Genomic DNA, 27,842 nt, shown 5'->3' on the forward strand with positions numbered 1-27,842 from the left:
ACAAGGCAGCAGAGGTTTAGGAATAGAGTTTTCCTTCATGGGCTACATTCCTAGGTTGATGAGCCCCATCTGCTCCTCACTTTCATGTATTATCAGAACAATTCAGTTCCTAGACTTCAAGGGGATGAGAATAGGACAATATATTCTGTAATTAGGTATCTCATTTGCTACTTACACAATGGCTGACGGAAGTCATATTTAGATTACTCCTTACAACTAGACACTGTCAAAGGCTGCACCAAACATGGAACTGACTTAGTTGCTCTACTTACAAAGAACAACATTTTGGATTTCAGCACAACGGCCGGTGTTCCTGGAGGAGCAATTGGTGGAGCACTTGGAGGAATTGTCAAACAAAACTGTACATTCCATTTCAGCTGGCTGGCCTGATCGGGAAACTGTTTCAATAAAATATGCCACAGAAAAAGACAGATGAACAATCTAGTCTGGGTTATGAGAAATAATACAGAATGTTGCAAAGACGTTAAAACCAACTTACCAGCTCTAGTTTCATAATGTGTACACAGTCCCGGAGAATGTGTGGAGGTGCCCCTAACAGCTTTGTAAAGGCTATTAGAGTATTGGATTTGAAGGGTGGTCCTGCAACCTACAGTGAATGCAATGTGTTATTAGAATTTCTTTGGGCAGCTCAATGATTCTTCAATCCTGCTCTTAATCCATATCACAAATCCTACTAAAATCAAAATAACAGCACAAGGATGCAAAATTCCCATTATGGCAATCTCACAAATTGGAATTCTCTACAATTAATGCTGGAAAGTTAGGTGAAAACCATAAGAATATGAAGTGGCCCAGTTCATGCATCAGAACAGGAACATAAAAAGGAGAAAAATCACATGGAACATCAATGTCAGCCTGGCAGCTTTTAGGGAGGTGCTGAACTGGCATGAGTATGTTCTGCATAAGCTCACTGGACCTGTATCACATATGTTTGATGTATTATTAACTTATTTTATGAATGTGCTTTTCAAACATCTTATCAAACATCAAATTTTGAATAAAGTAAGATGGGGTACATACTCTGGTTTCAAAGAATTTCTCCAAAACCTGCAATTCTTCTTGTTTCCACTGCCCTGCAGTTTCAGGTGCTACTTTTAGCTGCAAGGTCTGGTTAGTTTTAGGGTTGAGGGCAACTCTACATTTCAGGGCATCTGTCTTGAACATTATTACACCTGGTTCATTGGAGTTCATAAGCTGTAGCTGTTCAAAAGCCAAGACAGTTGATTAGAATGCAAGAAATAAGCTGCTGCCCACACCTCATTATACTCTAAGCAGCAGGAGCAAAACTTTCACAAACCCAAGTTCTAAGCATTTTAAGGTTGGCTGCATGTAGCTTGTCAGGTACATCTCCACCTGCCTTCCCCAATCTTGGGTTCCCAGTTGTTGCAGTACTACAACTCCCATTATTCCTGACCATTACCATGCAGGCTTGGCAAAATGAGAGCATCTATAAACAAGATGCTCTCTATTGACTCAGCAGGGTACATTGTCTTATGAACCCCCCACCACCACCTTATCTGCTAAGAGGAAAGTGCTGCTTTTGCTTTTTAAAAAACAACAGCAACCAGTCCTTATATTGTTATTATTCAACTCTTCCCTCTGACTTTCCCCTACAAGCCCTGAGATTTGTCAATACAAATTCCTGTTTCACTAATCCTAGCAAATACTGGGTGGTCAATACAAATTCCTGTTTCACTAATCCTAGCAAATACTGGATGGTCCTACGCAAATAATAGAGTTTACAGCTTAGCCAAAGTTTGGACCATGTTTTTCCAAATAGAAGTGCTAAATAAGCAGTTTTCCACTTCCATTGCTAGGAATCCAGGAGCTACCTTCTGAGGAAACTGGTAATGGCGGAAAAGCTGTCTGAAAGCCCACTTGAGCACCATTCCAAATGATTCAAGGATGCAGTCTTAGTTTGCGGGGGGGGGGACTAGCCCCACCACCACTTACACAAACTGAGTGTGCACCCTAGAATTTTCTGCTCAGGACTCCACAGTCAACATGTAAGAGTTCTTTGGCAGACTTGTAGAAAGTATTCCCTATGGGCAGAAAAAATAAAAACCACTGTCCTCGACTTCAGCGATGCAGTATACCAACTCAATGTGGTTAAAACATCACAAATCACGTCCCATTTCACGCCTCTTAAAATGCAGAATGGTTAACACTTATTAGGCTGTATCCAACGAAGTCATAGTAGAGCTACTAAAAGTAATGACCGTGACTCGTGCAAGTTCATTAATTTCAATGGGCAGAACCCAACATAGCAGTTCCATTAGCACAAGGCCTTGTGGCTGCACAACAGAAATTTACTTCCTTCTCTTTTTGCACAGAAGCTAGAAGTCTAAATTTAAAGTGATTGTGTAAGGAACTAAACATTTTGATTCCTTGCATACCGGCTCCTGCTGGATAATCCTTTGAAGATGTCTTCTCATGATAACCGATCCAAGGAAACGTTCAAGTGGAGAGCAGAGATAGCTTCCGGCCAGCCCCGGCATAAGCCCAGGGGTGGGAGAGGGCAGAAGAAGAATGTTCAAGGCACTGTGAGTGAGAATTGTGGGTATGGATGCAGCCCAAGAGCGATGAGGTAGTTTACGAGGTGGCGGCATATTTGTTGGCATTACTTGGGAACCTAGTAGAAATAAGAAAAAGCACACCTCACTCTTCCTGTCTAGGGATGCATGGCTATTTACATACATTTAAAGTGCTAGGCAGTTCCCAGTAAGTCTTGGCATAATGACACCTTCCCAAACTCAGCGCCCCAACAATTCCAAAGACTAAGAAACAGTTAATGGCTGTGTCCAATTCCCTCTATTTCCCTCATGCAAACAGAGAGGGTTAACTACTCAGACCACTATTCCAGAGTTATGATGATTGCACAGTCACCTTAGCTTCAAATCACAATAATGTTTGATTAATGTACTTTATTTTGTATTAACAAATAACTCAGTCATAGAATCACAGAACTGTACAGTTGGAAGGAACCATAAGGGTAATCTAGTCCACCCCCCTGCAATGCAGAATTTTTTTGCTCAAACCTACAACCCTGAGATTAAGTGTCTCATGCTCTACCAATTAAGCTATCCCTGCCTGTCTGCCTTTGTCTAACTGGGTTGCCATAACCACGTCAACAGCATTTTGTAGTGAAATACTAAGTTTGAACATCCCCTTTATTGGCTTTGCAACAAGTATTACTTACTTGTTCCCGCTCGTGGGGAATGGGAAGCATCTGGTACTGGAGAATGTAAAGAAGGGTTCGCTGGTGACATTCCAGGCATGCGTGCTCCTGGAGAGGGACCAGAGACCTGGGGCGAGCCTGGCCAATTCCCTGGACGCTGGCTTGGAGACATCATTGTGTACGGTGAAGTAGGATCTATAGGACCTACGGAAATTGCAAGAAAATTGTAGGCAGCTTTCTCTGGGTGTACTATCTGTACACCGGGATCCTTAGCCTTCCTAGACCCTGCCTATCTAAAGCCTAACACATCAAACATGCCTTGATTACATACATTGTTTAAGTGGTGAATCTTAAAAAATGAAAATGAATGCTTTATTGCTCAGTCTATTCATTGATAGGGGGCTTGCTTGCTCTGCTTACCACAGAAGGCTGCAGGACAATGTCTGTTGACTCAAGAGATTTTAGAAACCATTTGCTCCAATTTTTCCTCCCTGCTATGTTGGGGCTGATAAAGTTGGTGATTTGTCAGCAGCAGCGGCTCCTGATTAAGTAGGAGCAACAGTTCAGGTGTGTGAAGAAACAGTTGCTGTCATTTCAGAGCCTGCATCCCAACAGGGAATGGAGCAGTGCGCTTTCCCAGAGTCAGGAAAAGGGGTTGTTTGTTTTACGGTATCTGAAGTGTCAGTTTTCTATCAGTATCTAGCTGTACAAGGAGAAGAAGAAGAAGAGTTTGGATTTGATATCCCGCCTTTCACTCCCCTTCAGGAGTCTCAAAGTGGCTAACATTCTCCTTTCCCTTCCTCCCCCACAACAAACACTCTGTGAGGTGAGTGGGGCTGAGAGACTTCAAAGAAGTGTGACTAGCCCAAGGTCACCCAGCAGCTGCATGTGGAGGAGCGGAGATGCGAACCCGGTTCCCCAGATTACGAGACTACCGCTCTTAACCACTACACCACACTGGCTCTCAAGTCATGGGCTTACCATGTGGGCTAGCATAGTTCGTATTTTGTCCCATTGTGATTCCAAGAGATGAAGGAGAAGGAGTTGGACCAAATGATGCTGGTGACGGTGCTCTTAATGCGCCGCTTGGAGAGTTTGCAGGATGCAGCGTTCCTAAATGGGACATTCAGAACTACGTTACGTACTGCCCAACTATTCCTCTCCAAGTTTAAAGAGAACTCTCTTTTTAGTAAGTTGTCAAGGTTATTTGAAGGTACAGTCATTTATAAAAACACAGGACGCATCACAATTCCTTTATGAAACACCTTAGGAACACTAAATGCCATGAACTGCTACTGGCGATGCATAAAAGGCAGCCGTCTTACCTGGGGACTGCGTGTGCATCATGGAAGGTGATGGGGTGACTGTACTGTGATAAGATGTAGGGGGTGATGTCAATGGGTAAGCCCCTGGTGCTCCTGTCTGTTTTGAAGACTGTTGAAATAAGGCCTTGATTAGATATAGTAAAATATAGATCCCAACAATTCTACATGCTTAAATATCTAATGCTTAGAAGTTTTGTCCTCAGGCATTGGACTTCATTAAAGCTGAATTTCTAGAGTAGCATTTCACTTCTTTACACTACCTTTCCACAAACTACCAACATAAGCCATTGATTCCAAGAGCCGTTTTTCCTTTGTATTATATCTCCAAGTCTATTATGTGGTCTGTACTTTACTGCTTCTAGCCAGCAGCTTACGCAATGGACATCAACATCCACTCTAACTTACACATGTTGATGTGTTAGGCACGTATCTTACACAAATTCAGGCTGTTACTCCATCCAGTTCAGTACCTGTCTACACTGACTGACAGTGGTTCACTGGGGTTTCTGACAGAATACATAGAACCTCTGGCATTCCATGAATATGCTCTAGCAACGTCTAAGGCCTGGGGAGAGGTCAGTTGCCATCCTCATTCCGCGCCCCCCCCCCCGGCCTTCATAAATCACCACTACATTTTAAAATATGTTATTATGTATTAGTTTTCACTTACTGTTGGCCAGGAAGAGCTATAAATATTGCTACGCAAGTACAATAAGGAGGATATGACCTCACTTGCTGTTGTTATCTCTTTGGACATACACATTTGTCAAAAATGATCACCATAATCATAGGGGCTTAGCCTTATACAGGGAGCCTTATACTGCATACATACAACCTGCGGCTGCGGCTGAAGCTGTGATATCAATGAATCCATCATGTCCCCTCCAATAGGAGATGGTGGATTATCATCTTCATTGACAGATCGTCTTCGTGCATCCTGATTGCTGTCAACAAACATGTTCAGGAATGTCTGTGGATATAGAGTATTCAGATTTATGAGTCAACATGTCTTCCTATTGTATCTACCAGACATCTAGATCAATCTTAACAGCAATATTCAAGGATTTTATAACTATTTCAGCTAGTCAGTGTCTGTAGCTGAATTCTGTTCCATGAAAGGGATCATAAATCACAAATAATTGTATTATTTATACCCTGTCCACCTGGCTGGGTTTCCCCAGCCATTCTGGGCAGCTTACAGCACATATAAAAGATAGCAAAACATCAAACATTAAAAACTTCCCGATTCAGGGCTGCCTTCAGATGTCTTCTAAAAGTACTCCTTTTAAAGATTTTTCCATACCATTAAAAAATGGCATCCAGGACAGAAGCAAGCTGAAAGTTACTTCGATAAGATCAGCTGCACTACACTTGAAAAAACACAACTCATAGAAGACTCAAGTTTTTTAAAACGCCATAAAATGATGGATATGACATATTAAGTCACAGAATGGTCCATTCAGCCCAGCACTGAGCACTCTGAATGGCAGCAGCTCTCCAAGATGTCAGGCAGGAGTCTATTACATCTTGCTACCTGAATTTGGCTTTCAGTAGCCAAAAAGTATTGAGTAGCAGTTGTGAAAACACCCAAAAGTGATCTGAAGGATGTTACTGTCCAAATCCCACACCCAACACTGTCATTATATCCTAAAAAAATGTAGGGAAGGCTATTTAATCCCCTTAGCAATGGACAACCTAGAGTCCTAAAAATAAAATTTATTTGGAGGAGCTGCAGTTGCCAGCCTCTTACAAAGGGCATTTCCTCTTAAGCAAAACTTTCTGAAATATTAATGGGAACCCAGCCTTATTTAATTACACTGTAAAATAAAGATAAAAAGACCTTTAGTCCTGGTGCAGGGTAAAAGCCTTCCACAATTTTACTGTTGTCAAAAAGGCTGTATGCTCCATCGCGAATTGCCACCACCCCACGGCTTTGACAGTAAATGTCAATGCAGTACATGTTCCGAAAGGCCAGCCTGATGTGTGTGGGTGACTGAGGCAGAATTGAAAAACATTGGTAGGCAGTGTTGGTGCGTTGCGTCAGTCCCAGCATTGGCACAGTTGGGAGCTTATTGATAGCATTTAATGGAGCCTGAGTATCATACAAAACCTGCAAGTAAAAACAAAACTTGTTTAGTTTCACAATAGCCAACTAAATATACTTAGCCTTTAGAAACAATCAACATAAATGCAGCTTTAAAGTTGTTTTTACCAGGGGTAAGAACCTGCTGGCTTATTTATTGTGTATTAAATGTTCATCTCAACCTTTCCCACTCTCTCTCTCTTTTAATCAAAAGCAAACTCTTAACAGCAGGTTAAATATGTAATGAATGATCTTATTCTCCCCTGCAGCCCTACACACAAGTTATTATTGGCCTCTTGTGCTAAATGATACTCCTGAGAACTGGGAACAGAATTTGTCCTTTGGTGCTTCTTGCATTTTGAATCAAACGTTTCTCTTCCAAGGGCAGGTTGAGGAGAAGGGTTAGTTACCTGTAAAAGTTGGACTACATTTGGTGATTTATTGAACATCTCTTGGAGCTGATGCAGGATTGTATTATGACAGTTACTGCAACCTGAGTTTGGTCCAACTGTTCCTAATGATATGTGGAATTTCTGGTGTGCAGAGTTCCACTGAATGCTGATCTATAAAAAACAAGGAAGAGCTTTAATGGAAAATAATCCAGCAACATCTAAGCAAGCAACTGTTTCACAACTCAGCAGGAGGGTGTGCATGTAATCACTAAACTATGGTTTAGCACAGCTAGGAAGAGTAACAGACCCAAATTCACTTTCATTTTCACTTATTCCTATCTTGTTCTTCCCTGTGAACCAGAAATCGTACTTTAAGAGTAAACTAGTTTGTTAAAACAAGCCAGCTTCATTATCCATGGTCAGAAGTTGGCTTATTTAGAAAATGACTAGAATTTATTTTAAACAACAATTCCTGGTTGGTACATAAAGACAAGCTAGAAATCAGGCAAAGTGAAACTAAATCCTGGTTTATCCCTTCTCCAAAAAATTACTTACTGAACTTCCTTTAGTAGTTCCATAACAAAGAATTAGCTTCCGATAATTGTAGATTCGGACCTCCGAGAAAACTTTTAGATGGCTGGGTATTTCTTCATAAGGTGAAAGAAAGTGGAAGGGGAAAGATACAAAAATAGATATATGAATTGTTTCGGTAGACCTCATAGAGCAACATAAGAACAAAGAAGAATGTATTTATGTACCTGGTAAGGATCTGAAATATTCCAACACACATTCATATAAGCGAGCAATGCTATTCCAGTCATTGAGGAACATCTCAACTACTTTTCGTCCACCAACTGGTTCAGATAATTGGCTTTCATATGTCAGGTAAACATGACGGGTAGGTCCTACAAAGTGAAAGAAATGGCCCAATATAGTCAAATCACATTGGCACACAGAAAACATAAGCAGAAAGTAGGGAGGTGCAAGACAGAACAAGTGTAAGTTGGAACACTAACCTTGCTCCCTGGAGGAAGTGCTATTACTAAGTGGGCAATTTGCAAACACCAGTTCAGCAACCCATGTGCGGTTATTTCTACCTTGCAGTCGAAAAGTGCAATCGAGAAGGGAACGGTCTAGAGCCTTCTGGGTTTCTTCACTTGTACCCTTACATGGAGGAATTCTGTTGAAAAGGATAAAGGTAAGACCATGTACTTATTTTAGTCTCACAGCTAAACAATTCACCGTAAGCTGCTCAATGTTTTCTGGAGGACATAATTTGTACAATAAAATGTGTCCCTGCAAGGAAACTCTGAAGTTACTAGAAAAGTGTAAAATAGTAACAGCATACTGAGGTATCATCTTTCAGCAATTTATGCAATTTTAATCAATCAAAAAAAAAAGAAAGGAGAAAAAAGAAAATTCACATAATTCATAGCAACGAGGAAGTAGTGAAATTTTGTTGTTTGGTTTTGATACTTCTCCAGGATGCTGCTACATAAAATAAAGCTAAGAAAAATTAAGGATAAGTAAGGGGCGGCAGGAAGTAAAATTATTGTGCCAAAATTAGTGTCAAGCTGCTGTTCACTTTTCTGCACTATGTATGCATTAAAAAAGTGTCTGAAGATGGGTGGGTGGTTTTTTTTACTCTACAGCTATTATTGTAAAACTTTCCGTTTTATAAATGAATAAATGTATAATATAATACAAGATGAGTTTTAATTCTACAACATGTTGTATATTAAATACTTTCCTCCCCTTCCATCACTCATGGAATATTGTACACATTAATGAAAGTGTGGCATAATCTCTTTACTTTAATAAACGAATAGCATGACTGAAGCCATCTCCTTCAACCTGGACTCCTTGATGTGGGATCTCCATATTGGATAGCTGAAACAAAACAAATCACATTTTTTATATTTTCATAGCAAGAGAAAAGTCCAGGCTAAAGAGCATCCCCCCTGCCACCACAACTGGCCCATTCAGCCATGTGAAACTTACAACATTTTCAGTCCTAATACAGGGTATTAAATGGCTTACCTGATCCTTAGCATCTACAGTATGAGCTATATATCACACAGGTAGTGATTCAGATGGTACCAGAGGCAATGGCAGGCTAAGAAGCCCTTTACAAGGGTTTAAGAGAATGGAGAAAGTTGAACTTCCTTGTACCTGGCAAGGTATCAGTATCTCCCACCTTATTGCAGATTATTGCTGAGAACTCTGCTTCAATCTACTTTCCAAACCCTTCGCCCATTAGATTATTAGAAACTGCACTCCCAACAATGGCTACACCTCCTCCTTTCCAGTTTAATACAGTGTTGGGGAACCCATGGCCCTCCAGTCTTAGCCAGCATGGTCAATAGTAACAATGGAAGTTGTAAACCAGCACCATCTGAACAGCCACAGGTTCCTCACCACTGACATAATACATCCAACTTCTTCTACGTAACAGTTTCCCCAAATTATCACACAAATAATTTATTTGCAAGTCCCAAGGTTCGCCACGCAAGTCATCCCTAAAACCAATTAAACCCAACACACCAATGGATATTTATGGTAGTTAGCAAAATGTTTTACCAAGCTGAGCACAATGCTTTCTGGTCTATGACTAAATTATTCACATTCTGGCAAACCCTGAGCTTTGTGCCTAAGCCAGCAGTTAGCATAGCTGAACAGGAAAGTCAAAGCAAGAGTCTCTTTCATCCCCAATGGCTTTACAGTCTAATTGTTCCTCCCTACTATTGAAGCTGAGGTCTAGGCTCTTTCCCATACAAAGAAAAGTCACTGTTTAAAAAGACTTGTCAACACGACCGTCTCTTGCACAACGGAAATTATGTTACTTACCTCCATACGAAGTCCTATAAATGGCATATTTGTATCGCACATTGCTACAATGTGAGCTAGAACTTTATTGAAGGCACACATTTCTCCAGACCGCTTTGGCTTCTTGGGTTCAGTAGGACACGGATCACCAGACAACTAGAGAATAGCAGGAAACCTCTTTTAGCCAGGTGCAGTTAAAAGCTGGGTTCAAAGTTCTAATTATAGGCATACGGGTCACAGCACTGAATTTGTCTTTTTCATGTAAAGCAACAGCAGGCATGCCTCTGACAATGTGGGGCAACTGCAAAGGAACTATCTGGAGCCTTCCATTGAGCTTGGCAAGAGGGGCTTGTGTCCGGTGTCTTTTAAATTTCTGGCTCCAAATGCAAGCCTCAATAGGATGGGTTCCACTCAGGAATTACCAAGTAGAACCCATCCCTGCCAAACGCAGATTGCCAATGGCTGAAAACTCTGCTTTCTTTGTCAAGCAGTCAGATTTCAAATCATGTGGGCAAATAAAGCAGAAAGAGAAATGTTTCCTTTGCCCGCATAGTTTGAAACTCTGCAGGCAAAGGAACGTTTGTACTTTGCAGACCAGCTTGAATTTAAGATGGTGTGAAAATACTTCACACAATATCATGGCCATGTCAGCTGGTTAGCCCTGCCCTCTATCATAGGGGCCCACAACTACTTTTCCTCAGACAGGGCTGAGACATATGCATGCTTCTATAAACATATTTTCACTTCAAAACTATAGTTTTATTCCCCTGAAATCTTGCATAGTTTAAAAAGCTAAAGGACTGACTCATATTTTCTGAATCAGTTCTACAGCACTAAAAGTTACTACTCAAGAAAACACACATACTAGTAAATGACAGTGCATCTATCCTCATGATTTAATGTTTCCATGTTAGGTAAGGAAACTAAATACTCAGGTTCCTAGGTGGCTGTGCCATACGACAGCATGCTCCTATAATGTACTTTTAGAAATTGCCTCTAAAGATGTAAGCAAAAAATTACTTACATAAACACTGAAAATTTCTTTAAAATTATATGCAAGTTACTGAACCATAGAGGACTAGGTCATTAAATACTTAAGGTAATTTGAGTACCATTATTTAAATATGGAGAATGATGGCTAGAATGGCAGGAAACTGGAATGCTCCTCAAACCCAATTTCTTCCATTTCTGCCTTGCAACCAAAGAAATCTAGTTGCACTTATTCTTGACCATGATTCACTCAGCCAGAAGCCAAGATGTACCTCAATAATTCTCTGCTTACCTTCAACTAGGATAATTTGAGTGTTCATGCTGGTGTTGTGCAGGGGATAGATTGCATATGTGGCAAATGATTTTTGTAGATTAACATATCTGGTGTGGTGGTGATGTTTTTCAATTGAGAGGTTTGCTGAAAATTGCAATACACTGTATTTTGGCATTCCACTTCCAAGACTTTTTACATAGGAAACAAACTAAATAAACAACAACTGGTCATGTAGCACGTTAAAGATTAACAATTTTATAATGGCATGAAGCTTATGCCATAATAAAGCTGGCTATTTATTTTGCCTTAATAAAATTGTTAGCCTTTAACGTGTCACTAGACTCTCTGCTGTTTTTTGCTGTTAACAGACTGGTACCTCTCTGGAAATGCCAATTTTAAAAAACTGCCTGCTCTCAAAGCCATACCTTGCGCTTTGTGCCACCTTTTGCTTGCTTCCCACTTTTTGTGTCCAAAACCAGCTCTTCAATATTTGGTTTAAATTGCTGCAGCAGAACTGCAGTGGCAGGGCTGTCATCTCCTTCAGCATAGCTCACAGAAAGAAAGTAGTATTTGTATTCCAGTTGCGTGGGGTTGTTGGGAACGTCAAACATCTCTACTACCTAAATCGTTAAAAAAAATTACATTGGGAGCTTGAGAATTTTCACAGATTTAAGAACTCTGTCATTGCAGAAAGCAAAAAACAAGTTTGCAACAAGAAATCCTGAAATCTCATAACGAGTACACAGTTCACATGTTTAAACATTCTAGCTAACACAATTTGGGTATATGCATGAACACGGCCAAGATCAAACTACAGTTTATAGAAAGGTTTGTAAACGACTCAACAATGACTTTTAGAAAAAATTCCAATCAAATGGAGGTGGGGTGGGGAATTGAAACAGACCTTACTGTAAATGAATCACTTGGGTAAATTATACGCAACTAGGTCTGCATCTCAAACAGGAGTTAAGAATTGCATTTCCTGAACTACCCACCACAAATACTTCATAATGAAGTGCTTTTGAAATGGAGGTACATTTCAAAAGCTAATTGTGATGTGAGGGGAGCTGAGAGATTTGCTGCTCATAAATAAATACAAACAGAAAAAAGCTACTTGGAATACACAAGCACTCGTATGACCAAAAAAAGCCCTCTATGTATTGCCACCAATTACAACTTTTTAAATTTGCCTAGCTTCCCACCTCTTTGATCCACGCCTGATCCAGCCCCAAAGCAGCCTACTCACTAGTCACTCTACCAAATTTTAATCAATACATGACTGTAGTTTTACGCAACATTTTTGTTAGATGTAAGAAATAGATTCCACACTTTCACCTTTTTTATTTCGCATTAAGCATTTTTATAAAATATAGTTTCATTTTAAAATTTGTGTACTTCCTTACTACATTGCTGGACTCAGCAATATGTGCAATAATTTTGTCAAAACCAGTGTCCCCCAATTAGAATATAGAAATTTGCCATTGCCTGTGTTAAACTAAATTGGATTGTATCCAATAATTGTGCAAGTGGTTAGCTACCAATCTCTCTTCTCATCCTCTCTGCAGCCTCCAATTATACTCTCTGGAGGATCGAGTGGCCTCTCAACATGATTCCCCCCCCAACTTTTTCCCCTAGTCAGAAATAAACTGCACCCAATGATTGTGCAACTAGAAAGCAGTCTGCGTAGCCTTTATTTCTCTTCCCCAAACCCAAGGGCTGTGTTATGGGCGGCTGCAGTGAGCAGAGAATCGCCTTAAACGAAGTGCAGGAAGCTTGCTCCAGCAGGAGGTCCACTGGACAAGATCCTTTTGCCCGATTTCCATCAATCTCCCACTTCAACGCCACATGACAACCTCCACTATTCAGGCTCCCTGGAGGGTTTCCTCCAGAGGGTACATGGGGAGGAGGGGAAGAGAAAGAGGAGTTACACAAGTTGCTTTCCACTCACGCAGCCACTGGGTACAGAATGCTTCTAGGAAATAAAAAGAAAAAATTGCAGCCACTGGGGCAAAGTGGGAGGAGTGGTGATGAAACACTCCCAACTGCTAGTTTGCAATGTTCTGGCAATTCAAAGTGGTAAAAATCAAAGCAGTACATTTTGCTTCCTTCGTTCTAAGGGTCCAGTTCATAAGAAGATTCCACATTCACTTACAATGTAGTACTGTGGAAGTCGGGTGAGCTTGATGAAGAGTTTGTGATTGGAGAGATTTCCCACAGGGTGCATAGCATAATTAGCTAGCTGTAGTGTTTCGCTGCTGACTGTAGGCAAATGTTTTATTGATTGTTTGCAACGCTGCTGTCCAAGCCAAAACCTTAATTGAAAAAAAGAACATACAAAAACATTGGCACTTCTGCATTAGATAGAGTGTAGCATTGCTAATTTGCCTTCTAGACTGCTTTTGACCTCTTTGCAATCATGCAGAACAGAACAGAACAGGACTTGCATTAAAAAAAAGTTGTTCTCACAGAGCTACTATACAAATTCTGGGGTTTTTGGGTGCACATCTAAAATACTTTACATGTGTACTTCAAAAGGAAGATGTGAAGATGGCAGACATGTTTATATACCTTATACACACACACTTGACATTTGAATAAGATCAGTTGCAGCTGCCTGGCAACTGTACATATGGTAGTAAACCCATGTTTACTGACTCATAACTATAGGAATGGAGGCTTTTACATGTGTATTCACAACACAAACCCAACATTAGCAAGTCTTATGAGATTTTGCTTGTATATAGGACTGTCACATTTGGGGACTTGCAAGTTACACAAATACACTTCTTATTTGGGATAATTTATATGGTGCCTAATATATAGTAGGGATAAGTTAGTGCCTACCAAAAGTAGCTTGCAATCTGCTTTTGTTTTTGCTTTTAAATGTCCACTTGCTTCTCTCCTTGGTATAAAATATCACATAGTAATTGAGTTATTTATCAACTGTGGGCACCAGTCGGTAATAAAATTATTAACTAATATGTTTACAAACAAACCTAAAGATTTTAAACAAGGGATTCTAGAATGAACACTTTTCTTTTGCTCTCTTGCATCTGTAAATAAAGTTACTGGAAGTAAATAAGGACATTTTTAGAGAGCCTTCCACTTTCAAAGCCACATTGCTGCAATATTTTAAATTTCAACAGCTTTGCTAAAATGGCAACTAGGTTCATAAGTCTGTAAGAACCTTACTGGACCAGATCTAAAGTTTTATCTAACGCAGCTTCCTGTTTCCCCACCAATGGCTAACCAGATGCCTCTGTGAAGGCCACAAGCAGAACTTGAGAACTGCTGTTCTCTCCTGCTGCTGTTCCCCAGTGACCGATATTCAGAGGCATCCCTGGAGGAAGTATATACCCATCATGACTAATAACCATTGACAGCCTTAACCTCTACGAATTTGCCTATTTCTCTTTCAAAGCCCAAGTTGGTGGCTCATTGCCACATTCTGTGGTAGCAAATACAAATTAGTCTTTTGCTTTAGTGTGTGCATCACTTCAAAGTAAATCATATTTGACCCTTTTTACCCATTTGCCCCCCCCCCTTTGGTGATGTTAATGTTATCTTGACCATCCCACCCAACACTTACGAACAAGTTAAAAAGCCACAGTCCCAATACAGAACCTTGGAGTGGCTCATATCTTACACCCCTCTACCACAAGAGTTGTCCATTTATTCTTACTCGCTGCTTCCTGTTAAAAGGACCAGTCCTCTTATCTCGTGACTAAATTCTCTCAGGAGCCTCTTGTGAGGGACTTTGTTTATTTAGATTTTCAAAAAGCTTTTGACAATGTCTACTAGATCACCCCTTCACCACACATTTGTTGGCACTCTTGAAAAATTCTAAAGGGCTTAGTGATACACAGCTTACAAAGTGATTTTATTTGCCCCCTTGACCAAACTTTTTAATGGGAAGTTTTTAATGACTGATATTTTAATGTATTTTTAATCTTTTGTTGGAAGCTGCCCAGAGTGGCTGGGGAAACCCAACCAGATGGGCGGGGTATAAATAAATTATTATTATTATTATTATTATTATTATTATTATTATTATTATTATTATTATTATTGGCTACTAACTAGCTCCTAATCAGTCTGCCTTCTTGCTACTCAGAGCAAGAAGGCAGACTGATTTGAGGGGAAGGGAGATAAAGTCACAGTAAAGGCAAGCGAAGTCAGTGGAGTCGAGGGGACTATAATTAGAGTATAATCACACTGAATGGTTTACCAGTTTCTTGTAAGATCAGCAAGTTTGCAACAATATCTTTTGCAATTAACAATAAAAAGAAGGAAAACTGGCATAGAGTTTGAAGGACAACAACCTTCTACATAAATATCTTACCCTGAGTAAGGGAAGGGGAAGAAGTTTAGCTTTCAAAAATAGTTTCTGGAAGTGAGTGTTATTTTCACAGTTTTGGATGCAAAGAATAGGCATAGCACCAACAGGAATAGTCACATATTACTCACTTGAGCTGCTGGAGCCACGTAATGATGCGTTTCATGTCATCATTGACCGATTTTTCTATGTCATCCAGCGTTTGCTGGTCTGCAGGGAAACAGGATTAGTTACTATTCAAATGTGGCATTTTGTGCATTTATCCAGAAAAATGAAATCCAGAGTTGTAAGTAAAAGCACACTCATAGGTTTATGGTGCTTTAAAAATCAAACCACCCTCTGCAAGAAGTGCCATAAAAGGTAGTTCAACATGCGATTTCAGTGCACACACACACACACACACACACACACACAGAGGCCCCATTCAGGCAGTTGTGTCTCACCTTACTAAGCCAAGATACAAATAACCTTTTCGTTAATGCACATAGTCCCTTTGCAGACCTCTATAAGCCAGGACATTCCTAGTGAACCACAGTTTCCTGGTTTGTCCTAACCAGGAAACCATGATTAAAAGCTTCAGAGCAAGCCAGGATCTTGTCCCAAAGCTTGTAACCAAGTTTTGTTTTGCACCTGAAGCAGTAAACTACAGTTAATTAGGGACTTTGTGGCTTATCAAACTGTGCGATGAAGGAAGGAGCAAAAGGCTTATGCATTTCTCAGCTCATTGAATTCAGGTCACTTGTAAAATACATTCTACAAATTCACCATACTCTTTTCAGCTTCAGTTAAGCTGCTAGCCATAACAACTTCCTTTGTTGGGCAGCTTTACACATCACACTGCACTGTGCTTTAAGTAAGCTGCATGTTAATTCACTGAATACAATGCTAATCTATATTCACCTCTACTCCTGCATCCTTACCAACCAGCCAGCCAACCAGAAGATTCAATTTTCATTTTTTGCATCCAGGCCAAAAATAGAGTGTTGAATTCTACTAAGGAAGGTATTAGAAGGAAGTGCCTGAAAGTTTTATTTACATACCAATCCCATAAAGCATTAGTTGAAACATTCCAGAATGAAGGTCTACAAAAATGTGTAGACATTCGGATCGACCACATGGCTCCAGAATAGGGATGACAAGTGTGGGGAGAGCCGTTTCTATAAAAGCTAAAATTAAAGAATCAAGAATTCATAAATCAAGGTACAAACTTTTACTTGATTAAGCAATACGGAGACCTCACAGTAATAAAACAGAACTTAAAAAGCCTTCACAGCCCCATCATAAATTAAGTACTTTTGAATCAAAGCTATTTTATTCAATTAAGATTATGTTGTGCACAAAAAAATGACCATTTGTTTAAAGGAATGCTATTCTTGCTAACTTTGCCCTTTTCCTTGGCAGCTTGTTTGGATATATAATATCCTTGTTCACTAACTAGAATGTACACTAATTAATAAATTTCAAAGATATCAATCTGTATACTAAAGCCAGCTGCATTTTTCCATATAAGGCACCATACACCCACTCCCACCAACCCCAACATCATAATTCTGCATCTCTGATTTTGAGATTTCAGGACCTGGGTGAGGGATGGGAAGGAGAGAGACTTTCTCACCCCCTCTTACCTATACCCACCCAAGCCCCCTGAAAAGCCTTTCATGAAGGTCAGGAACCCTTCTGAACAGACAATGAGACAGGAAGAGTTTTTCAATATCAGGCACAGGCAAGTTGTGTTTAAGAAGCTAAAATGCAAGTCAAATGAAATACGACAATTTCCAAACCCCATCTTCACTGATCATTTAAGTAGAGCTTAAAAAGCGCCAAAATCAATTCCAAAGGAAAGCACTAGTTATACATATCATTACATTTGCCTCACAGAAATAAGAAAATGTTTGCCATTCATTTCTTCTTCAAGTTTTGTCACTCTCCTAGGGGATGCTCAAGGAAATGAAGGACCAAAGGAAGCATTCAGTTCAAAGTGCATTAAATGACTTTGGTTAGGTTAGGCAGAGGAATTTCTGGTTTTGAAGAAAGTTAAAGAAAGGGCACATAAAAATGTAGAACAACATCCCCTCCCCCGCCCCCAATTCAATGTAGTTCAGATACCATCACATACAATTGTCATTGACATTATAATTCTTAAGAATGGCTTTCAGTTCCTGGAGTTTCTGATGAGCTCTTGCATGGACACTGTCTATCAGAAGCTTCTCTACTGACAGGTGGTCTATCTATATAAAAAAAGAAAGAAAAAGCAGTTATTCTGTATTTTATATGTACTCTAAAAAGGTTCACAGTCAAAAACTATGTGTTTTGAGCTGCTCAGGCAAACTTCCCATACTGGCCTTGTTTCACAAAAATCAGCATGTTGGATTTAAGAAGAACTTTAAAAAGGGTTAGACTTTAGAAAGTTCTTCTTAAATCCAGCATGTTGATTTCCATACAACAAGACCACAGGAAGGAAGTATCTCTGCAGCCTGGTTAGTGAAGCGACAATGCCTTTCCATCACAGACAACTAGAGTCCTTTTCTGAATCTCCAAACAGGAAATGAACTTTGCGATTTGGAGCCCTAGCCTGCCATCCCCCAGTTTCCAACACGATGAAGATCAAAGTAATAAGGCTCTTCAAAACTGATCAGCTATTTATAATTTACTTAACTACCCACAGGCTTACCAAACTACTGTAATCTTTACTGCAATCAGGTTTTGAAAAAAATGGGCTGAGATGGGGAAAGTGCAAAGTTGATTCATGTGCAGTCCAGCCAAGTGGCAATTTGCATGCAAACCCCTCCTCCTGCTCCTCTCTGCGGTCCCCTCAGAGAACCCACAGTCTTCGCTGCTCACAGCAATGGCCCAAAGTTCATCTAACTTGCGGTTGGTGGGTTTATTTTTTATTTTTTTATGAAGAAAGGTACTCTGGCCTTTGTCTCAAGTTAGCCTTCCTGGATTCAGACAATTGATTTGTAACATATGCCTCCCACCCAACATACCTTTTGGGTTTCAGTCACTTAGGAGGTGGTGGCAAGATTGTAAAAGGAAGGTTTAAGCACTGTTTGGACTCTACAGGATGGACCCAAGTCCGAAATAGCGCTGGGGGCCAATTTTTGACAGGGGACACCTGTCAATCACGTATCATTATGACATCAAATGACTGGACTATAACCCAAACACAATACACTGCTTAAGAGAGATTAACTTTAAAAACAATGATCGATTAAAATTATATGCCAACTTCACCTGGCAATATTTACCTTCATAGCCCTTTCAATTAGTTTGGAATCACAGGCTGGAAGGGGAGGTTCATGGGAAATTTGCAAAGGTTTCGATACATCATTCTCATCTATCTTAATGGTGACCTTATGAAGAGATGCAGTCCCTGTTTTTCTCCCAACCACCTGTTGGCTTAATATAGAAATGTTGTGTTAGCTGATAAAGAAGCCAAAAGACTCCCTCTGTAGAATACTGAAACACATGAATAATATTTACAGTTTCATACTATGAAACAATACCATAGAATTGTGTTGTGCCAAGAAGTTTAGCGCCCTATTCCTGTATCAAGTCTCTAAAGAACCATTATCAAACTCCTCTCACAGATACACAACCATACAATTTGCCGTTTCAAATTCTTGAGAACTTTGTTTTTCATGTGGGATCCAATATAAAGCCTAACTTAAGATGCCATCTCAATCTGGACAATCATCATTGTCTACTTCTTTCTTCTGGTGCACCTGAAAATGTTCTTTGGGGAGGCTAGGCTGATGCCAACTTTGACTTCTAGCACAAGCCCGGCACCTTATTATTTTCTCATGCCTCTTAACTTTTGTTAAGACTACATTAATGCTATGTTTTATCTGTGTTTCATCCTTGTGCAATTTTTTGAAATTTAATTTGGAATACATCCTGGGAATATTTACTGGTTTGACTATGTGTTTCAGATGGATAGTGCTTGAAATACTGCGATGGCTTTCTCTATAAAGCAAAACTTGACTAAGTGAGCATGCAAAAAACAGCCTAAACGCCTTGTTTTAAGGTACCACTAAATATAAACAAGATGTTAATTTTAACTGCAAATATTTTGGCTGTAACATATGTTATGATAAGTAATAACATTATTGGACCAATAGCCTTACCAAAGGCCAGAAATTATCATCATAAATGTCTATATTCCAAAAACCAATTATGCATTATTTGTCTGACACTAATATAACCCCTCTAAACCCAAAAGATCAGCAATTCCTATGCTTCAGTGAAAGACAATTAGTATAATATGGCATATAAATATGCTAGTACTGTATAGAAGTTTCCAAGCTTTACTTGAGATTTAATATTTCAATCGAACATTTACAGATCTCATGATTTTTTTCACTTACTTCCAGACAGAAAGAGAGAGGCATTTGCCTGCATGGTATCTCTCCACTTGCACAAGATCACCCCAGCGCTCTCGAACCAGCATTAAAGTCTGTGAATGCAAAACTTCCAACTGCAGTGACAAGCAGAAGGAGTCTAAAGAATTCAGGTTAAGAAAATGCAGTAAAATATTGGAGCAACTTTTGATAGTTCTCAACTTACACTAAACCAAAGACTTGCTGGCCTTTGTACACACACATATACATGGTAAGCAGATTTTAAAGCAATTCTTGACAGTCACACCAGAGAATGGTTTCTTGTATGGAATTTCTCTCCCTCCAAGCCAGCCCCCCCCCCCATATATAATCTAACAGGATCTACTGTAGAATATCCCAGGGTTTAGGTCTGTTGGCCACCAGCATGCTAAAGCTAAGCAGCTCTGGTTACTCCCTGGATAGTGATTACTTGGGAACTATATGTATGGTGTCTTGGGTTCAATGACAAAATGCTGTCATTCTGTAATATGTATGTTCCATCCACACCAAGCAACTTGCATATTAAGATGAGATGCTATTCTTAGAATAAATGTGTTCAATCTAGGCTTTCTTTTCCAAATTACTTACTTATTTTACCTCCCAAACATATCTAAAAAGTATTAACACATTATTCATGTAACAGTTATATGTATGCTTTTCCAACTGTGTTTGGCACATGTGGTTTCCATAAGTTGACGTTTTCTCCCTAGCCTAGCCTTTTATGTTGCTAATAAGCGCGGGTGGCGCTGTGGGTTAAACCACAGAGCCTAAGGTTTGCTGATCAGAAGGTCCGCGGTTCAAATCCCCGCAATGGGGTGAGATCCCGTTGCTCAGTCCCTGCTCCTGCCAACCTAGCAGTTAGAAGGAACGTCAAAGTGCCAGTAGAGAAATAGGTACTGCTCCAGCAGGAAGGTAAATGGCGTTCCCGTGCACTGCTCTGGTTTCACCAGAAGCAGCTTAGTCATGCTGCCCACATGATCCAGAAGCTCTCTGCGGACAAATGCTGGCTCCCTCGGCCTATAGAGCGAGATGAACGTGCAACCCCAGAATCGTCTGCAACTGGACCTAACGGTCAGGGGTACCTTTATCTTTAAGCATACAGCGATCATTACACCATACTGAGGACACCCAATGCCAACCTCCCTATCCCAGCTCAATGGCTACTCAGGTTACCAGGAACACCAAGTAATAATCTCTTGTATTTAGTACAGAATACAACCAAAATCTCAGAGTTCAAAGGAGAAAGGATAGTGCTCACTCTTCCCTCCCACCCTACTTTCCCTGTTCCCCAGGACTAAGGAAAGAAATGGACTAATGTTTGCTTCCCTTTCCCACTATCAAGTCAAAAGGCACCACCAATGTTCTCAACATTGGCAGATAGGAGGATTCTAGCACCCAGGTGAAGAAAAAACGTTTTGACTGGGTTTAGATCCAAAAAACACAGAATCTGCTATGTAGAAAAGGACACCAAGCAGCAAAACCAGGCAGCACAAATTGGTATGATTCCAAAGGCACTTCAAACAATCCATCCCAATGAAGGGGAAGAAATCATATTCCTAAATAAAAACTGCTTAGGAGGAAAAATCATGCAAAGTCATCTTTATCAAGGAAAGGGTTTTTAAAAATCGCTTACTAAAGAATACTTTGAAATGAAATAGGAATCCTACCAACATGTGCAGCTGTCATTGTGTTTTGTAGCTCATTTGTGGCCCTGCTCTAACTGAAGGTGTTCCAGATTCTTCTGTGTGAGGAAAAAGACGGAGAAAGAGACCAACAAGAAGTAGCAGATCAGGGCCTAAGGAACAGCTGCAACTTCATAATGTTAGCAATTTCACTCCTCTGATGCTGCAGATGAGATTGTTGTAAATTACATGCCTGTCTGGGAAGAGTCTGGGAAAGGAAGACAAGTCTTATCTCTTCTGCTGCGGGTACTATTACACTGTACTTTCGCTTTCATTTTTTTTCTGTTTTGTTCTCTCGGAGCTCGAGAGAACAGACGCCATTATGTTTTTGTCTGTACATAGTGTGTAAATAAATAGTAGATTAGCTCTACTATGTCTCACGCTTCTTGCTGTGTTGTGCCAGAAGCTTAGTGTGCATATATCATTATGATGTATGTTGCTAGAAGTGCACTGGAAGAGAAGGGAGATGCCTTTTCAAGAGCTGCGCATAACGGAGGATGTTCAGAGTTCCGGGGTTGCAGGTACCCCCAGGGTGTTTTTCCAACACATAAGTATATCTACAATCTACTGAGTCAACTACCCAAACAATCCTTACCATCTACCTCCCTATATACCTCCCCTGCATTTCACATCTCAGATTGGGAGCTAGTTCTATGGGTTCACAAAAAGTCATTGAAAAGGATACGTAGGCAGTTGTACATGTCCTGCAGAGGTTTCTCATCCGCAAAGAGCCGGGACTGGACCAACTGATGGATGAAGCTGATCTGCATACTGTGAACTAAAGCTCGACCATCTTCCATTAAAAGAAAAGAAAATGAATCTTTTGTGTTTTTTATGAATCTTTAAGATGATGTAACACTACTTAAAAGGTTTATTAAAAGCCTCAAACAATAGTGGAAAGTATAAAGTATTAATGCTTGGAAAGTGGCCTCTGATGCAGTGTTCCCTTTGAGAACACGCAGCTGGGGATACAGAGTAACATGCTGAAGAGCGGACACCATCAGCATTTAAAATGGCATGGTCGAAAACAGCTCAATTTACTTTAATAGAAGAGGTTAATGGAGTGCACCAGTTTAGGTGAGTGCCCCAAGTCATAAGCATTAGATCTATCATAATGTCTATGGGCATTACCTCCAGTCTCTTTGTCTTCAACCAGAATTTCCAGTTTGAGAAGACGCCATGGGACATCAGGATCATCTCCCATCACTGTCAAAGTAGCCTCAAATTCACCCTCAACACGAAACTTCACACGGCCATTAGCTAGAAACAGAAACCATACATAGTACAAAACAAAGCATAAGCAAAATAAAACTCCAGTTTTTTCGTTTAAAAAAAAAAATATGACGGGGGGGGTATGGAAAAGATTCCCTTTCCTCTAGTAATAATGACTCCTCTTTCTGGTAGTTTTGAGTTTCAGACATTCCTTTTAAGTTACTCTCAATAAATCTTTATTACACCTTTTAATTAGCTGAGAGTAATCCATCTGTCATGGATGCTTTAGCCAAGATCCCTGCATTGCAGGGGGTTGGACTAGATGACCCTTGGGTCCCTTCCAACTCTAAAATTCTATGATTCTATGAACTAAAGGAGTGAAGGGATCAGTGCAATGGCTTACCAACTGTAAGATTTGCCAGCTGTGGAGGAAGATCTGTTGTCACCAGTCGGTGGCGAAGAATCTGGTTTAACTGATGGAGCGTTGTTTGTTTCTCAACTTTTGTTATTGGATCAGGAGGAATTATTTTGTCCTGTAAAGTTACAAATGTGCATTTTTACATACTAATTTAAGTTATCCCGAATTCATGCAACCATTTTGTAAACATGAAAAAACTGCAAGGACAAACCTCACCATCCATGTTATAGATCCACAACGGCCTAGGCTCATGCAAAGGACTTACCACGGTTTCATGGATTTTTTTTCTTTTCTTTTAAAAGTTGAGTCTCACAAAATATCATCTGCTTTTATAATTGAAGGTACAAATATTGTGGCCTTCACAGTGCAACACACAAGATAGTTTGGCCTTTGTTGTTGTTAAAATAAACAATAGTGGAAATGTGTTGAGCCACTGACAAAAGGACTAGATAGAGGGGAAAAGAAGGCTCTCATAATGGGTGTAGGGTTCTCATAATGGATAAGTTAACACAGCAAATCAAAACCCAGAAAAGAAAACATGAAATAAACCACATCATGGAAAACTGGTGGCCCTTGCTTACTTACTTGGAACCAAGCCCTGTTTACAGGGATAAGCCAAACAAATAAATAATGTCTTAAACATATCTATTATCTGTACCAAAGAAACCTGGTAATTTTAGCCTTCAAACAGTGAGCAGTGGGGCAAGAGCCATATTTTTTAATCATGACTCTAAAAAGTTCAAAATAAAAAGTTTTTTTTTATAAATACACCAGCGATTAAAAGAATCTTATTTGGTGATGATTCAGCCAACTAAGGTGTCTGAGGCCAATCAGAAGTATTTGGCATCAGTTATCTCAAACATAAGCCTTTTATCCAATGCAACAAGGCTGTGAGGAAAAAGCTCCCCCTGAAAGCAAACTGGGACAGAGGTCTAAGTCTTTTGTTGTTTTTACATTATACAGCAATTTACCCGTATACATGTTGGCAGCCGTGGATATGACCCAGTTGTCAGTACATCAATAGCATATGGAATAGCAAAGCTGGGCAGACGAGCATGGACCAAAGCATCTCTGGCTAGTGATGCTAAACGATCAGCAGTGTCCACGAACAGAATAGCTTGTTGATCAAGAAAGCTTGATATCATCTGTAATATATATATATATATATATATTAATATAAATTCATTTAAAATTATTTACCCACATCTAAACTCCTCCATAAAAGCCAACTATATACCTCCTGTTCAAAATGTCAAAGTCTTTGGTGGAATAAACATTGCAGCTGATCTGTGAAATAAATTGTAATGTGAACTGCCCTGTGATCTTCAGATGAAGGGCAGTAAACAAATATAATAAATAAATAATAAAAGGTAAACTTTTCAAAAATATATTATCATACTATAGACCCTAAAGCTGCCAGGAGGACAAGAGCATGCCTTTAAGAGGCAATTTGGAAATTATAGCTCTGGAAGTACCCTAAAAGAAAACCAAGGGAAGAGAAGACCAAAAAGCAAAAAAAGAACACATACCCAATAGATCAGCATGTGTGTGGTGCTCTTGTTATATGGCCTAAATAACACCCTTATACATATACAGTGGTACCTCTGGTGAGTATCCTTCAGGATGCGAACGTGCCAAACCCGGAAGTATTTTTTAGGGTTTCGCCACGCGCACACGCAAAAGCGCTCTACGTGCCACGCGAGAAGTGCTCTACTGCACTGCACGTATGCGCAGAAGCGGCACCTCCAGTTGCAAATTCCTCGGGATCCGACCGGAGCTCCGGAACGCACCCTGTGCGCAACCGGAGGTGCCACTGTAGACTGATTTATCCAAGAAATACATACAGCAGTGTCATACAGTGGGAAAGATAACAAGCCCACTGTTCAAGACAGTCAGAATGACAGGAAATGTAACACTGAGAACACCCTGACCTGTGTCCAAAGGAAACAGACTAACTACTGGCAAAATTCAGTTTACCTACATGAAGTGCTTTCTGATTACTAAGAGCCAGTGACAGCTCAGCTGGGCAAGGTGTTGGGAGAAGAAGTGGGGGCAGAATATGAAACCAGGCAGAAGCCTAGAGAGAAGCTGAGGTCAGGAAGAAAAGTCTGACCAGGCCAAAATCTTTGCACAATATATAAACTGCTAACCTAAAACTAGAAAAGCCTAATAAATCATGGCAGAGCTCCGAACGTCACTTAGGAGCATGTATTCACTTTAAATGACTTATTTCTCTTTATTGTTACAGTAACACATTAAAGGTACATAAAATTAAGCAAGGATCTCGAAAAGGAACAATTTCTGCAAATATGATGCCACTAGTATTACATGCACCATACTGTAACATTTCCCAATAATGGGGGCATGTCAACATTTAATATAAATCTACATCATGATACAGAATTTTGTTTAGCTGTCATTTGTTAATCTACATTAGTTTGTAACTAACTGCAGAACTACATTCTGAAAACAGAAGATTTTGCTATACCAAAGATCAGGAATAAAACCATGAACAGGCTATTTTTCAGATTTTCTAGTCCACCCAGCTGTAGGCAAGTTTTCCAAGAGACAATCATTCACTGCATCTTAAAAAAAATGAAATCATAACTTTTTTACTAAAAATATTTTTGGAAATTTATGACCACTATATTTGAACATGCGGAATGTCAGTAACTATTCTCTCAATGCTTTATTTATGGTTCCTCCTCTGCTTTTATGATTTTATTGTCTAAATTATGCCAATAAAGGCTGAATGAATGAATGACCTATTTCCTCAGCTGGGTGAAATACAGAAGCCATCCCTTGCCTCTGTAAATTTCAGCTGAGATCTAATGAATAGTATCAAACTTACCGCACATTTTTCCACCTTTCCAGCATTATTTGCCCACTTTACCAAGGCTAACAATCGGACAAACAGCTGCCGTGTGCGACTTGCAAACTGCACTATTTCTATTTTTCTGTAAAGAAGCAAATTGCATTAGAAAATCTGTAGTTCAATTATTTTGAAAAAAGCAGCACATGAAAGGGGGAATCAGATATGCCAATAATTATTCCAGATGCAGAATGAGATACTAGACTAGCATTGCAATCGGACACATTAGATAGCTCTTTTTGGCCAAAAGTCTGCATTCACTCTTGGTGAACCCTCCAGGGGCTGCCTGCACACTCTTATACATACTCTCACATGCACAGAACCCCCTCTTACTTTATTCTAGTATCCCCTTTCTTGTTTTGTTTGGTTGCCAAAATTGGTGAGGTCTTGGGGGACAGAAAAACTGCTTCAGGAAGTATGTCAAGCATCCAAACAGGAGATTAGCTATCCCTGAGATACCACAATGCAAATATTCAATATCTAAGGCAAAGAAATATAGTTGTAGTAGGACAGCTGGAACAGTCGTGGGGACAGGAAATTATATAGTTGAGTTATTACCATTTCCAATTTTTTTATTGATTAATTTGATTTATTGTACTTCTATGCTGGTGCTCTACGATTTTCTTCCTTTCCTTTCCTTTCCTTTCCTTTTTTGGGGGTGAGGGGCTTTACTTCCCCCTGCTCCCACCTCACAATGCAGCACACTGCACCTCATTAGCCAATGCTGGTACAGTGGTACCCCGCAAGACGAATGCCTCGCAAGACGGAAAACCCGCAAGACGAAAGGGTTTTCTGTTTTGGAGGCGCTTCGCAAGACGAATTTCCCTATGGGCTTGCATCGCAAGACGAAAGCCCATAGGGAAATGCTGGCGGTCGGGAGCAAAGACTTTCGCCCACAGCCGGCCTTCAGAAGAGGACCTCTTCTGAAGGCCGGCGGGGGGCAAAAGTCTTTGCTCCCCCCCCCCCGCCTGCATTTCCCCCGCCTGCCCCGGGCGATCTTAAAATGCTGGGGGTCGGGAGCGAAGCGTTCGCTGCCGACCCCCAGCATTTTAAAATCTCCAAGGGACAGCAGAGAAGTCTCTGTCCCGGGGAGATTTTAAAATGCTGGGGGTCGGGAGCGAAGCGTTAGCTGCCGACCCCCAGCATTTTAAAATCTCCCCCTGTCCCGGGAATGTTTTAAAATGCTGGGGGTCGGGAGCGAAGCGTTAGCTGCCGACCCCCAGCATTTTAAAATCTCCCCCTGTCCCGGGAAGGTTTTAAAATGCTGGGGGTCGGGAGCGAAGCGCTGCCGACCCCCAGCATTTTAAAATCTCCCCGTGTCCCGGGAAGGTTTTAAAATGCTGGGGGTCGGCAGCCCGACCCCCAGCATTTTAAAATCTTCCCGGGACACGGGGAGATTTTAAAATGCTGTTCCGAACGGGGGGTGGGGACACCTGCCCCAGCCGCCCCACTTCGGAAAGCTGTTCCGAAGTGGGGCGGGGGGGTGGGGACACCAGCCCCAGCCGCCCCACTTCGGAAAGCTGTTCCGAAGTGGGGCGGGGGGTGGGGACACCTGCCGCCGCCGCCCCACTTCGGAAAGCTGTTCCGAAGTGGGGGGGGGACACCAGCCCCAGCCGCCCAACTTCGGAAAGCTGTTCCGAAGTGGGGCGGGGGGGTGGGGACACCAGCCCCAGCCGCCCCACTTCGGAAAGCTGTTCCGAAGTGGGGCGGGGGGGATGGGGACACCTGCCGCCGCCGCCCCACTTCGGAAAGCTGTTCCGAAGTGGGGCGGGGGGGTGGGGACACCTGCCGCCGCCGCCCCACTTCGGAAAGCTGTTCCGAAGTGGGGCGGGGGGGTGGGGACACCTGCCGCCG

General features: G+C 40.8%; 1 protein-coding gene and 1 long non-coding RNA gene across 7 annotated transcripts in view; one reads left to right on the plus strand and one right to left on the minus strand.

Annotated features, from left to right (window-relative positions):
• Positions 1-27,842, minus strand: part of MED14 (mediator complex subunit 14) — a 39,027-nt gene that overhangs the window by 4,109 nt on the left and 7,076 nt on the right. Inside the window, exons 3-29 of one of the 4 annotated variants that reach the window (XM_081199236.1) lie at positions 25,968-26,073; positions 24,088-24,261; positions 23,102-23,231; positions 22,618-22,746; positions 22,172-22,279; positions 19,793-19,925; positions 18,674-18,824; positions 17,542-17,653; positions 16,466-16,591; positions 15,557-15,635; positions 13,242-13,401; positions 11,515-11,709; positions 9,847-9,981; positions 8,813-8,889; positions 8,016-8,179; positions 7,758-7,904; positions 7,555-7,646; positions 7,018-7,170; positions 6,365-6,634; positions 5,357-5,494; positions 4,525-4,633; positions 4,181-4,312; positions 3,221-3,403; positions 2,418-2,653; positions 1,042-1,221; positions 500-607; positions 273-398 (exon numbers count right to left, since the gene is read on the minus strand). In XM_081199236.1, coding sequence (XP_081055362.1) covers positions 273-398; positions 500-607; positions 1,042-1,221; positions 2,418-2,653; positions 3,221-3,403; positions 4,181-4,312; positions 4,525-4,633; positions 5,357-5,494; positions 6,365-6,634; positions 7,018-7,170; positions 7,555-7,646; positions 7,758-7,904; positions 8,016-8,179; positions 8,813-8,889; positions 9,847-9,981; positions 11,515-11,709; positions 13,242-13,401; positions 15,557-15,635; positions 16,466-16,591; positions 17,542-17,653; positions 18,674-18,824; positions 19,793-19,925; positions 22,172-22,279; positions 22,618-22,746; positions 23,102-23,231; positions 24,088-24,261; positions 25,968-26,073 — 3,853 coding nt within the window. The remainder of the gene's footprint in view (positions 1-272; positions 399-499; positions 608-1,041; positions 1,222-2,417; positions 2,654-3,220; positions 3,404-4,180; positions 4,313-4,524; positions 4,634-5,356; positions 5,495-6,364; positions 6,635-7,017; positions 7,171-7,554; positions 7,647-7,757; positions 7,905-8,015; positions 8,180-8,812; positions 8,890-9,846; positions 9,982-11,514; positions 11,710-13,241; positions 13,402-15,556; positions 15,636-16,465; positions 16,592-17,541; positions 17,654-18,673; positions 18,825-19,792; positions 19,926-22,171; positions 22,280-22,617; positions 22,747-23,101; positions 23,232-24,087; positions 24,262-25,967; positions 26,074-27,842) is intronic. The other 3 variants (XM_081199237.1, XM_081199239.1, XM_081199238.1) reach the window with 3 other exon arrangements.
• LOC308589809 lies at positions 8,102-21,856 on the plus strand. Of its 3 annotated transcripts, none has more exons than XR_014009494.1 (3): positions 8,102-8,197; positions 19,358-19,452; positions 19,799-21,856. It is a non-coding gene; the product is annotated as an uncharacterized lncRNA (long non-coding RNA). The 3 variants fall into 3 exon arrangements; XR_014009496.1 differs by lacking the exon at positions 19,358-19,452 and having other exon boundaries at positions 19,799-20,036; positions 21,503-21,856; XR_014009495.1 differs by lacking the exon at positions 19,358-19,452.

The sequence above is a fragment of the Podarcis bocagei genome, assembly GCF_964188305.1.
Source record: "Podarcis bocagei genome assembly, chromosome: 6".
Lineage (NCBI taxonomy): Eukaryota > Metazoa > Chordata > Lepidosauria > Squamata > Lacertidae > Podarcis > Podarcis bocagei.